We start from the raw sequence: 13,618 nt of genomic DNA, 5'->3' as shown, positions 1-13,618 counted from the left end.
CAGAGCAAACTCCTTCATCAGAATTGTGTTTGGCACCTCCAATCACTCTGAAATAGTGATGCCTATGGAGTAGCGTACAGAAAGGTCAGACAGTTGGGCAACAGCCACATTAATAATGGTAACTATATGTTATTACAAGGGTCTGTCATTAGACACAGGAAGGGTGGCGTGCTGGAGATAAACTAAAATGGGGATCTTGCATGTTCCTCCTCTCAGGAGGGCAGAGTACAAAAGGGAAGATGAAAAAATTAGAAGAATAAATAATATCTTACAAGCAGTCAATTGGCTGGCAATTGGGATATAGCCTTTGCAGCGCAGACAGGAATAACTGGGTAGACTGGATGACCACTTGAAGGGCAACTAAGTGCCCGAGGTTAGACGCCCCTTTGTGCGTGTAAATCCACCAAAAGACTTACACACGTAAGCACCCTTAAGCACTATTTTATAAGGATGCGTGTTTTAAGTGCTCTAGCACGCAAATATAAGGGGGGTATATGTGTGGACGGAGCGTGGGAGGGACATGGCATTTCTCCAAGATACACATGCAACTTCTAAAAGTTATGGTGCCCTTGCCACACTCTAAGGCTAGTGCATGCTAGTATTCTAGAACAGAATCTGGGCACCCAAATGGCATTATAGAACAGGTGCTCGCCATATGGCAACGAGTGCCCACTTTATTACCACCTTGGTTTTATTTGTTGCATTTCTATTGTAGATTAGAAACGAGTGGATAGCAAAGCACAGAGGTCAATACAGTTTATTCCAAGCAGTTGAGTGTCTAACGGATTGCTCCTGCAGCCAGCGCCTGTCAATATTCATGAGTTTATTAAGTATTTGTTATACTGCCAAGCCATGTACAATCTTGAGCAATATGCAGGGAGGTTAGTAGGAAAGGCTGTATGATATCAATAGAATAGACAAAACGAGGAATAAGCAATTGCTTGGTAGCTAAGATTCAATGCAAAGTGCATACAGCTGTACATTTGGGGTAAAGACATCTAAAAGATCAGAGCATGAAACAGAAGGAGAGAGGATCTTGGGGTGATCATATCTGATTATCTAAAGATAGCAAAACAGCACAAGGCAGTGGCTAAAGCCATAAGAATAGAGAAAAGGTGAAAATGACTCCATACAAGGCTTAGATGAGACTTCCATCTGGAATACTGCCCAAACCGCCAACAGAAAACAGAGAACAGGACATCCAGAGACGAGCCACCAAAATGGTATTAGGTCTGCACCATAAAGCCCTATAAAATAAAATTCAGGACTCAGATATGAATATCCTAGAACAGTGCTTCCCAATCCAGTCCACAATGAATATGCACAGTACAGATTAGCATAACTAGGACATCCGTCTCATGTATATTCATTACAGATCTCCTGAAAGCCCAGCTGGTTAGCTGTATCTCTGACATTCTAAGAAAACGGAAAGCAGACCCAAATGAGGAAAACAAGAGCATAAGCACTGACAAGTTAAAGCAGATCAAGAGAGAGACTTGGAAAAGAAGCTTACTTTCAGGCAAACAATAAAAAAAAATTAAAAAAAACCCTAAATCTATAAAAGTCGACAAAAATTGCACAAGCAAAATTTAGGAGTGGTTCTGATTTGCGCATAAAAAAAAAACAACCCAAAGAAAGCAAAACTCCAAGTAGTAGGGCACAGCCAGGTAAACTTTAATAAGCTTTTATTTTTCTTACATATGGTTTTTATGTTTTTTATGCTGTTCATGTTTTATTATAGCAACGCTTTTTATGAATGCACGGCCTCGTGTCAGGTCAAATGCACAAGCGGTGCTGAATAAAAGCTTGTAAAAGTTTACCTGGCTGTGAAGATTTCTTGGTCCACCCCTACTACTTGGATTTTTTACTCCGATTTCCGCGTTAACTGAATAACAAGCTAATTAGTGCCAATAACTAGCTTTTTAACAAGCAATGTGCCAATAATTAGATTTAATTGGGTGTTACACGCTGCCTGAAAAAGGGGATGGTCATGGGTATTTTGGGGGCGTAGTTTTCAGTTACTTGCATAATTACAGAATAAGGGTGCTCTGTGTGTGAATATAGGCATGAGCATTTGCACCATGTTTTCATTGGTGCAAATGGTCGCGTCTAAATTTACGCACGACCATAACGTTTAAGTGCTATTCTATAAACTGCACCGAACTTTAGGCACGGCTTATAGACTACTGCTTAAGCAGGGTTTTTTTTACGTGCCATTTATTGAATCTAGCCCTAAACATTTTTTTCAACTATGGAATTCTGAGCAACAAAGGAACAAAAGGAAAATGATCAACATAGCCGATTTTTAACAAGGGCTCTAGAGGAGATCCAGGAAACTACAGGTCAGTGAACTTGACATTGGTGCCAGGCAAAATGGTTGACGTTATAGTAAAAAGAAAATTACTAACCATAAGCACAAACAAGCTTAATGAGTTCAGCAAAGACGAGTCTTACCTTACTAATTTATTAAAAAAAAATTTGAAGGCATAAACATGTGAATAAAGGTGAGCCAGTTGATACAGTGTGAAGATAAAGTCTCTCATGAAAGGCTCTTTAGGAAATTAAAGTCATGGAATAGGAGGCAATGGCCTACTGTGGATTGCAACTGGCAGACAAGAAGCAGAGAGCAAGGACTAAATAGTTTTTCAAAGGGAAGAGAGTCAATGGTGGAATGACCCACAGATGTGTACTGGTACCTGTGCTGTTTAATATATTCATAAATGTAAGCATCTCTGAGAAAACACGACCAAAGTTGCAGATCCAAAATGTTGAGCGTGGCTAATTTTCATGTCAATCCAAAAGCAGTCACACATTTGAACTTCTGTAATTTTTTCACATAAAAAGATGAGGTTTGGACTGCTGTATTATAAATTATTATTATTCATTTTTATTCAAATTATATATTATACAACTCTTAGAGAGATAATACAAGAAATTGGAAAATCTTAACATAAAGAAATATTCAATGTTATCAAATAACAGAAATCTTTTCCCCACTTTCAACCACTATAAATTGTTCTGACAGAATTCATTAAAGCCTAACTTTTCCTTTCTTGTAACTATCTCTGAGACAATCACAAATGATCTTGAGAAAGGAGATGCATGACACAAAATAGTTCTAAGTCATTAAAACAGAAGCTTGTGAGATTTACAGAAGGATCTTGTGAGACTAGGAGACTGGGCTTCAAGGTGATATGCATAGTGGAAAAATAGCCCCAACTACAGGTACAAAATACTGGGTTCTAAGTTAGGAGTCACCAGCCAAGAAAAAGATCTTGGAGTCATTATGGATAATACATTGACATTTTCAGCCCACTGCTTGTCCTAGGATTGGTAGCACAGAATGTTGCTACTAACTGGGTTTCTGCCATGTACTTGTGACCTGGATTGGCCACTGTTGGAAACAGGATACTAGGCTAGATGGACCACTGGTCTGACCCAGTATATTAAAAAACAAAAAAACACCGAGTAGCCTAACGGTTAGAGCAAAGACCGTGAAACAAGCAGGCCAGGTTCAAATCTCACTGCTGCTCCTTGTAAATCTTGGGCAGGTTACTTAAACCTCAACTGCCTCAGATACAAACTCAGATTGTAAGCTCTCCGGGGACAGGAAAACACCTACTGTATGGAATGTAATTTGCTTTCAACTACTGAGAACGGTATGAGACAAATCTAATTATTGTATATAGATCTGGTCATCCCATTGCAAAAAGATATAGTGGAACTGCCAAATAGTCAGAGGAGGACAACCTAAATTATAAAGGAGGGGGGGGGGGGGTACCCCGTGATGAAGAAAAGCTAAACAGGTTAGGGCTCCTTAGTTTGAAAGATAAAAGACAGGGGATACGAAAAAAAGTTTAACACATCAGAAGTGTGGTAGAATGTTAAGGAACGGTGGATTAACCTTTTAAAGAACACTAAAATAAGAGGTCACTCCATGTCAGAGGATCTGACCAAGAAACTAACAGCAGGATTCAAAAGAGATTTGGAAAAGTTCAAGTAAAAAATGATTAGAGCTGGGTAGTCTTGAGGAAAGCCATTGCTTATCATCGTAAATGAGTTATGACAAACAGATCTATATTTTGCAATCTTCTGGGTACTTGAGATCAGCTTAGCCACTCTTATAGATACTTCTAGGTTCAACGGACCTTGGTTCAACTCAGTGTGGCTGGAAACCCTTGAGAAACATACAAGAGGCACTCAAATAGCCAAAAAAAAGCACAAAGAAGCATGCTTTGAAAAAAAGGGTGAAGAAAGAGAGGAACATAACATTCAGAAATATTTCTTCAAGGAAAGGGTGATTGATTCATGAAATAGCCTCCCAGCAGAGCTAAATAGTCAAAGAATTCAAGAAAGCACAAAAGAGACTAATGGGCTCATTTTCAAAAGAGAAAAACATTTAAAAAAATGGATAAGTCTGCATTTGGATGTTTTTCCCACAAAAACAACCAAATCAACATTTTGAAATCTATTTTTACACGTTTTTCTCTGAAGTCCGCAAGAAGTGCGTCCAAATCTCAAGGGGGAGCGCCAGTGGCATGTTCAGGGTAGAACTTGGGCGTTCCTGAGACATAGACATTTTTCAGCCATAATGGAACAAAACCAAACCGTCCAGGACTAAAACTTAGACGTTTTGAGTTAAACGAATAAGGCAGAAAAAGTCAGAGCCGTAGCGAGGGGAGCTGACACCCGGGGCGGGTCGCCGCCGCGCACCCCCCCCCCCCCCCCCCCGGGTGCAGCACGGTGCACCCTCCTCCCGCTGGAGCGCACTCCCCCCCCCCCGGAGCACATACCTGCGGTGAGGGACGGGCGGGAGGGTCAATCCGCCCCGACTGCACGTTGCTGGGGTGTGTCAGCTCCGCGCTGGTTCACTGCTCTCTCTGTCCAGGAACAGGAAGTAACCTGTTCCGGGGCAGAGAGGGCAGTGCACCAGCGTGGAGCCGACACCCCCCAGCGGCATGCACCCGGGGCAGACCCCCCCCCCTGCCCCCCCCTTCCTACGCCACTGCAAAAAGGTGCCCTAAATAACCAGATGACCACTGGAAGGAATCAGGAATGACCTCCTCTTATTCCCCCAGTGGTCACTAACACCCTCCCACCCCCCGAAAATGTGATGAAAAACATTACTTACTAACCTCTATGCCAGCCTCAGATGTTATACACAGGTCCATTAGAACAGCACACAGGTTCCTGGAGTAGTCTAGTGGTGGGTGCAGTGCAGTGCACTGCAGACAGGTGGACCCAAGCTCCTACCTCCCCCTACCTGTTACACTTGTGGAAGAAACTGTGAGCCCTCCAAAACTCACCATAAACCCACTGTACCCACATATAGGTGCCCCCTTCACCTGTAAGGGCTATGGTAGTGGTGTACAGTTGGGGGCTCAGCACACAAGGTAAGGGAGCAATGGTGAGATCTGTACTTGGGAGAACTTTACGAAGTCCACTGCAGTACCTCCAGGGTGCCCTATTACAGTCCTGGGATGTCAGAGGGACCAGTCTACTAAAAATGCTGGCTCCTCCTACAGCCCAGTGGCTTGATTTTGTGCGTTTTGCACTTGGCCTTTTTTATTTTTTTTTTTTTTCGAAAATGAACCAAAAAACAAAATGTCCAAATCACAAAACGTTGTTCGAAACAGTATTTTCGAAAACAAAAAGATAGACGTTTTCCTTTTTGAAAATGACCTTCTTTCCTATTCGGATTTTGGATGTTTTTTGCAAAACGACCAAGGTTGGACTTAGACGTCATATCGAAAATGCCCCTCCACATCACAAAGAAAAGGAAGAGAAAGCCAAAAATGATATGGAGTCTACAATGTTCCACCAGTAAAACTGGGTAAACTGGATTGGCCTTACTGATCCTATTTTCCATCATAGAATAGGAGGCCACTACTTCAGAAAGATTTAGATGCACAGCAGAGGCAATCCAAAGGCAAATTTTCCAGCTTATGCATCTGCACCAGAAGCCCCAGGAAGGGCTACTGAGGATCTAAATGTGTATACCTTGAATGAAAGAAAGGGTGAGGATATATGAAAGAAATCTTCAAATACCTCAACAATATAAAAACTGCACAAGATGTAAACCCTTGCTTATGGCAAGATCAGTCTAGGAAAAAAGAGCCCTAGTTGTGAAAGGAACAGAGTCAGTAGTAACAAAAATATGGATGCATAGAACAACCAATCAATGGAAGAAAGTGTTAGTGGAAAAAAGAGAAACAGAACTCAAGTCCTACCCTCACCTTCTTGGGGTTGCCAGATGTTGATTGGGGTATCCTATTGTAGGGTCTTTTAGAAGCAGGGAGATCCTGGATTCTCTACAATGAGAACTATTCCAGCAGTTGGTAATGGAACCCACGCAGGACGGGGCCATACTGGACTTAGTGCTTACTAATGGGAAAAGTGTTTCTGATGTTATAGTAGGTGATCATCTGGCATCCAGTAATCACTAGATGGTATGGTTTAATATTACAAGATAGGTGTGGAGAGGGTTCACACAAAAGTGAAGGTTCTGGACTTCAAACACTAACTTTATCACATGGGGGATTACCTCAAGGAAATGCTGTCTGGATGGGAACATCTGGAAGAAGTTGGAAGGCAGGGGCAAAACTGAAAGGAGCTATGAGGTACTGTATGGGTAACAAAAGTAAACAAAAGTAAGGAAAAGTAATAGCTGAAAAGGTACAGAAAAAGAAGTTAGCCTTTAAGAGAGATCGCAGAAAGAGGAAGACAAGCAACAATATCTTGAAAAGCTAAGAAAGCTGGTAAAGTAGTCAGGAAAGCAAAGATGCAAATGGAAGAAAAAATAGCTAATATGGTAAAATGGGGGGACAAGACATTTTTGGGGGATGTTAGTGATAGGAGGAACTGCAAATCTGGCATTGTGAGATTCAAAGGTGAAGGGGAGGAATATGTAAAAGCTGATAAAGATAAGGTGGAATTGATTAACCAATATTTCTGTTCTCTGTTGACAGCTAAAGGGCCGGGAGCAGGACCGCAGAAGCCAAACACAAATAGGAATGGAGGGGTGGTAGTCATATAGTAGATGACGGCAGAAAAAGACCTGCACGGTCCATCCAGTCTGCCCAACAAGACAACTCATATGTGCTACTTTTTGTGTATACCCTACCTTGATTTGTACCTGTGCTCTTCAGGGCACAGACCGTATAAGTCTGCCCAGCACTATCCCCGCCTCCCAACCACCAGCCCCGCCTCCCAACCACCAGCTCTGGCACAGACCGTGTAAGTCTGCCCAGCACTATCCCTGCCTCCCAACCACCAGTCCCGCCTCCCACCACCGGCTCTGGCACAGACCATATAAGTCTGCCCAGCACTATCCCTGAACAATTTTCAGAGGACTGTGTTCATGAGGAGCTAGCTAAACTAATGGTGGACAAAGCAATGGGGCCGGATGGCATACATCCAAAGGTACTAAATGAACTTAGGGAAGTTCTAGCAGCTCCACTGGCTGACCTTTTCAATGCTTCTCTACAGTCAAGAGTGGTCCTGGACGACTGAAGGGCAGTAAAGAAAAGGTTGGGAACCATAGGCTGGGTGTCTGACTTCTGTGGTAAGTAAATTAATGGAAATGCTTTTAAAACAGAGAATAGTAAGGTTTTTGGACTCCAATGGATTACAAGACCTGAGGCAACATGGTTTCACTAGGGGCAGGTCTTGTCAGATAAATCGGATTAATTTCTTTGACTGGGTGACCAGAGAGTTGGATCAAGGGGCTAGATATGGTGTATTTGGATTATAGCAAAGCTTTTTACACGGTTCCATATAAACTAATAAACTGAGTTTCCTCAGTATGGGCCCTAAAGTGACTGACTGGGTTAGGAACTGGTTGAGTGGAAGGAGACAGAGTAGTGGTACATGGAGCTCATTCTGAGGAAAAGGATGTTACCAGTGGTGTGCTGCAAAGTTCAGTACTTAGGCCGGCTCGTTTTAACATTTTTGTAAGTGATATTGCTGAAGGGCTGTCTGGTAGGGTTTGCCTCTTTGCAGATGATACCAAAATAGGGAAGACACCCCTGATGCTGTGGATAACATGAGGAAAGACTCAGCGAAGGTAGAGGAATGGTCTGGAATTTGGCAATTTAGGTTTAATGCTTAAAAAATGCAGGATCATGCATTTGGGCTGCAAAAACCCGAGGGAACGGTACAGTTTAGGGGATGAAGAAGTTTTGTGAAAGAAAAAGGAACAGGACTTGTGTGATTGTATGTAATGATCTTAAGGTGGCCAAACAGGTAGAAAAGGCGACAGCAAAAGCTAGAAGGATACTTGCGTGCATAGGGAGAAGAATGGTCAGTAGAAAAAAAGGTGGTGATGATGCACCTGTATAAGACTCTGGTAAGCCTAATTTAGGATACTGTGTACAATTCTGGAGACTACACCTTCAAAAAAATATAAACAGGATGGAGTCGGTCCAGAGGGCGGCTACCAAAATGGTCAGTGGTCTTTGTCATAAAGCATATTAAAGATCTCAATATGTATACTCTGGAAGTAAGGCGGGAGGGGACAGATATGATAGAGACATTTAAATACCTATGTAGCATAAAAGCACAGGAGGTGAGCCTCTTTCAACTGAAAGAAGCTCTGGAATGAAGGGGAACAGGATGAAGGTGAAAGCGGTCAAACTCAGAAATAATCTGAGGAAATGCTCCTTCACAGAAAGGGTGGTGAATTTGTGAAAACAGCCTCCCGGTGAAGTGGTGGAGACGAAAACCATATCTGAATTCAAGAGAGCTTGGGACAAGTACATAGGATCTCTAAGAGAGTGATAGGGATAGTAGATGGCATGGATGGGCAGACTGGATAAGCCATATGGTCTTTTATCTGCCTACGTTTCTATACTTTAAATCTTCAACATTGGTTCTTTTAGATCTTAGCTTTCTCCACTTTAGCCAGGTTCATTGAAATCCACACATTTCCTGAAACCTCTCATCACTGTCTCCTGAATGATTAGGCCAGGATTTCTTGAGGTGTCCCCTTCCCTTTTAGAGCGACATCGTCACAAACTGTCTCAAATGTGTATCTGTGGCAGCAACCCTGCTTTTCCACCCTTTTGCAACAGCTCTATGCACAATATTGGGTAAATATAGTAACACTAAATACATAGAGTAGCAACAGAATGAGAATGCAAGAAAACTGGACAAGCACATGGGATGCTTAGCAGTGAGAAAGTGAAGGAAACCCTGGAAATCAAACAGAGCAGATTGGAAAAAATCAGCAGGTCTTTAAATTGGCCATCAGCTTGTCTTTTCTACCCTAAATAATTATGAGAGCGAGAGAGGCAGGCCCTTAAAGGTGCATAATACATTTCCTTCACCTGTTTCTTATATTTGATGAAAATATAAAATCTTCTTGACAACTCTACAAAACCTCTTTTTTTTTTTTAATTTCCTTTTTGAAAACAAGAGAGAGGCAGAAATAATAAAGAATCATAGGTTATTTCAACAGAACATAAACATAAACAAGTAAAACGAAATACAGAAAGAAAAAGGAAAAAAAGAGCTAGAATACTTATACCAAACCTGAAATCAATGGGGAGAAAGAATATCCACATTGACCCATAATTCAAACCCACCACAAATCGAACATCAGTTCAATTCTCCCTTTTAGCCATGAATTTTCAAGCTCACTTGGATCAAAGAAAATATAATTTACATCTTGGTATTTAACCAGGTTCTTAAATGGAAACTTGAAAAAAAGCCTTCCAAAAGCCTTCCAATGTAAGCATCCTCTACAACGTCTCTTTAAACATCTCCCCTCTACACAAGAGGTCCTGAGCTCAGGTCCCAGAATGCCTTCTGAACCAAGATTCTGTGCTCAGGTCCTGGACCATTTGAACCAGTAGACACATATGCTCTGTACCCATCTTCTACTGCATAATACTTGTTACTAGATAAAAGGCTCTCTCACACCACCAGCCTCCAGAACTCTCCCTCCCCCCCTTCCAGTCAAAAGTCACCATGTTTTCAATAGCCACCTTCTGTAACATCTCTCCTGATTATTTCACTGGGAATTAAAAATATTCCCTCAGGGCCAGTGCAAGAGTATTAGACGCTCTAGGCAAACTTTCAGCCATGTGCCCCCCACCCTCAATTATCTCTCACACCCACCTGAAATTTTCCTAATTAAACTCAACAATCACGATTATTTCAAGAGCACCCAACTCAGAACAATCCTGGAATATCACACTTTAAATATTAAACTTTTATATGTACATACTGTACATAATGAGGGCAACTTCCAAAAGCCATTTACCTGGGCAATTGGCTACACAGGTAAATGGGCTATTTAAAAAATTACCACCCTCCCTGCAGGTAAAAGTATGTTCAGATGGTTCTTTGGGTTGTCTGATCATCAGGACCTACTGGTTTGTTTTGATTGCAGCTGCTCTTTGCTGCTGTCATAGGGCAACTACCTGGCTTTGCCTAATGGTTAAGCCAGCCCTGCACACCCTCTTTCTCTCACAACACCCCTCTCCAAAGAGTTTTCACCCCTACTTCCATAATCACAGAAACTATAACAGCAGTAGACATTAAAAAAATAGTCCTTGTATAATCTGCCCTCACCTGCGACCGAAGAACTTTAGCCCTGTAAAGGCCTTGACGCTGTGTCTCCGCACTATGGCCAGTCTCTCTGGTTCAGGACACGTGAGTGCCTCCGAGCTGCTGGAGGAAGCCTCACTGGAGGTGCTGGGGCTCCGCAGAAAACTCTCCTTTGTACCCACATTGTCCTGAGAGTCCATTCTGTGATTCCAGGCCCTCCCCCACCTTCTCTCCTAGATCCCCAAACCTCCTCTCAAGTCATGTTCCCAAGAGAACATCAAGAGCCTCACTCCACTGTATGCTAGCTGCATGAGATGTAGTTAAATATAAGACACCCTTGGTTTCCTCATTGTCCCAGAGTGCTGAGAAAGCCCAGGAGTTGAGTTTAAAAGTTCATTTCTAAAGACAGTAACATGGGGTGCCCATGTCTCTTACTTCTTATTCCTTACAGGAGCAGTGCTATCCCTTCCCCTCAGACCAATGGATGAGTGGATTGTGCTGTACCTGCTCTTCTGCCCTCAGATAACTGGCTTGTGCTTGTCCCTCTCCCCTCAGATCACCAGCCTATGCTCCTGCTCCTCTGCCCTGAGATGGCTGTACTTTCCCTCTCCTATAAGATCACCAGCTTGGGCTTGCTTCTGCTCCTCTGCCCTGTGGTGCCTGTGCTGCTCTTCATTCCTTGGATCACTGGGATTGTACTGCTCCTCTGCCCTCAAATCACCAGCTTGTGCTGTTCCTGCTTCTCTGCCCTGTGGTGACTGTGCTGTCCCTCTCACTCAAATCACTGGCTTGTGCTGCTCCTGTTTCTCTGCCCTGGGGATGGCTGTTCTACCCCTCTCTCTTTAGATCACTGCCTTGGTTCTGCTCCTGTGCCCTGGTGTGCCTGTGCTGCCCCCCTCTCTCCTCAGATTGCTGGCTTGTGCTGTTCCTGCTCCTGTGCTCTCCCTCTCCCCTCAGATCGCTGGCCTGTGCTGTTCCTCCTCTTGTGCCCTGAGATGGCTATGCTGCATCTCTCCCCTCAGATCACCAGTTTGTGCTGCTCCTGCACCTCTGCCTTGTGGTGTTTGTGCTGCCCCCTCTCCCCTCGGATCACTGGCTTGTGCTGTTCCTCCTCCTGTGCCCTAAGATGGCTGCGTTGCCCTCAGATCATCAGCGTGTGCTGCTCCTGCACCCTGTGGTGCCTGAGCTGTTCTTCTTCCCTCGGATCACTGGATTGTGCTGCTCCTATTCCTATGCCCTCAGATTACCATCTTGTGCTGTTCCTGTACCCTAGGGTAGGCATGCTGCCCCCCCTCCCCTCTGATCGCTGGTTTGTACTGCTCCTGTGCCCTGAGGGGTGCCTGTGCTGCCTCTCTCCTCTCAGATCACTGGCTTGTACTGTTCCTCCTCCTGTGCCCTGAGATGGCTATGCTGCCTCTCTCCCCTCAGATCACCACCTTGTGCTGCTCCTCTGCCCTGTGGTGCCTGTGCTGTCCTTCTTCCCTCAGATCACTGGATTGTGTTGCTTCTGCTCTTGAATTACCAGCTTGTGCTGTTGTTCCTGTTCCTGTGTCCTGGGGTGGGTGTCCTGCCTCTCTCCCCTCAGAACGCTGACTTGTGGCTGTTCCTCCTCCTGTGCCCCGAGATGGCTGTGTTGCCCCCTCAGATCACCAGCTTGTGCTGCTCCTGCTCTCAGATCACCAGCTGGTGCTGTTCCTGTTCCCTGAGGTGGCTATATTGCCTCTCTCCCCTCAGATCACCACCTTGTGCTGCTCCTGCTCCTCTGCCCTCAGATTACCAGTTTGTGCTGTTCCTGCTCCTGTGCCCTAGTGCTGCCTCTCTCCTCACCTCACTGGTTTGTGCTATTCCTATTTCTCTGCCCTGGGGGGTGGCTGTACTGTCCCTTTCCTCTCTGATCACCAGCTTGTGCTGCTCCCGCTCCTCTGCCCTAGGCTGGCCGTGCTTTGCCGCTCTGCTCCTCTCCCTTGGGCTGCTTGCCTGTTGCCTCTCTGCTCCTCGCCTCACTCATTGCAGACGGCAGTCTATCCAGGAAGTGTCAGGGAAGAAGGTAGCAACCCGAGGACCCCGATATAGCTGCCTACAGCATTGCCTCTTCCGAGCGCGCACTAAGGAAGGGAAGGGAAAAAAAAAACTGCAGCCCTTGGGTCGAAGGAGAACTGCAAAGAGCTAATAGTGCCGCCTGCGCCGGCCGCACAGTGCCACCTGCTGGCCGCTGAGACGCTCCCTTACGGAGGAGCGAGAAAATCACTGCAGAGCTGCCCAGTGACCTAATTTCTGTACCTACAGACTGTCAGAGCAGGGCTGATGCAAGGGTATGAGTCGTTAATCAAGGTGAACCTTCAGCACCATGTTCCCGTCCCCCTTTATCCGACTTCGAGAGTCTTGCCTTGAAAAGGCCTGAGCTAAATTCAAAGCCCATCAAAGGCTTTGATAATTAAACTGAACGATCATGAATAGCCCAGCATCAGTTTATTATATGTGTTAAACTATCTCAACAGAATAATGTTTGGATTACTCCTGAGTCTATTCCCTTCAGCCAGATGCCCCAGTTCCGTTTCTACAATTTCCAATCCTTTCTACTGGAAAGTGTTTACCTCAGGGGCGTATCTGAACTGCGGCGGTAGGGGGGGCCAGGGCCAGAGTGAGGGGGCACATTATAGCCCCCCCCCGCCCGCCGCCGCCGCCATTGCCGATCCCCCTCCCCCAGCCGCTGCCATTGCCAATCTCCCCCCGCCGTTGCTGTCGCCTACCTTCGCTGGCGGGGGACCCCAACCCCCGCCAGCCGAGGTCCGCGTCCTCCTGCCACTGCCGGCTGCCTTTAAAAGAATTCCGTCAGCTGGCGGGGGACCCCCAACCCCCGCCAGCCAAGCCGAGGTCCTTTCATTTCTTCCACTAAAGCTGGCGCCGAAAGTTTCTTCTGAGTCTGACGTCGCCAGCGAAGGTAGGCGACAGCAACGGAGGGGGAGGGTTGGCAGCGGTAGGGGGGTCCAGGGTGAAATCTGCGGGGGCCCAGGCCCCTGAGGCCCCACGCAGATACGCCCCTGGTTTACCTTATATTTCTTTGCAG

General features: G+C 45.1%; 1 protein-coding gene across 1 annotated transcript in view; it reads right to left on the bottom strand.

Annotated features, from left to right (window-relative positions):
- DGKZ (diacylglycerol kinase zeta) overlaps nucleotides 1–12,567 on the bottom strand; it is a 226,978-nt gene extending 214,411 nt beyond the window's left edge. The window contains 1 exon segment of the mRNA XM_030200852.1: nucleotides 10,576–12,567. Within this exon segment, the coding sequence (XP_030056712.1) occupies nucleotides 10,576–10,751 (176 nt within the window). The 5' untranslated portion in view covers nucleotides 10,752–12,567.
- Between the last annotated feature and the right edge of the window lie 1,051 nt (nucleotides 12,568–13,618).

Source organism: Microcaecilia unicolor, chromosome 4 (genome assembly GCF_901765095.1).
Source record: "Microcaecilia unicolor chromosome 4, aMicUni1.1, whole genome shotgun sequence".
Classification (NCBI taxonomy): Eukaryota; Metazoa; Chordata; class Amphibia; order Gymnophiona; family Siphonopidae; genus Microcaecilia; species Microcaecilia unicolor.
The sequence above is the reverse complement of the archived record's forward strand: the minus strand, read 5'-3'. Positions and strand labels throughout refer to the sequence as shown.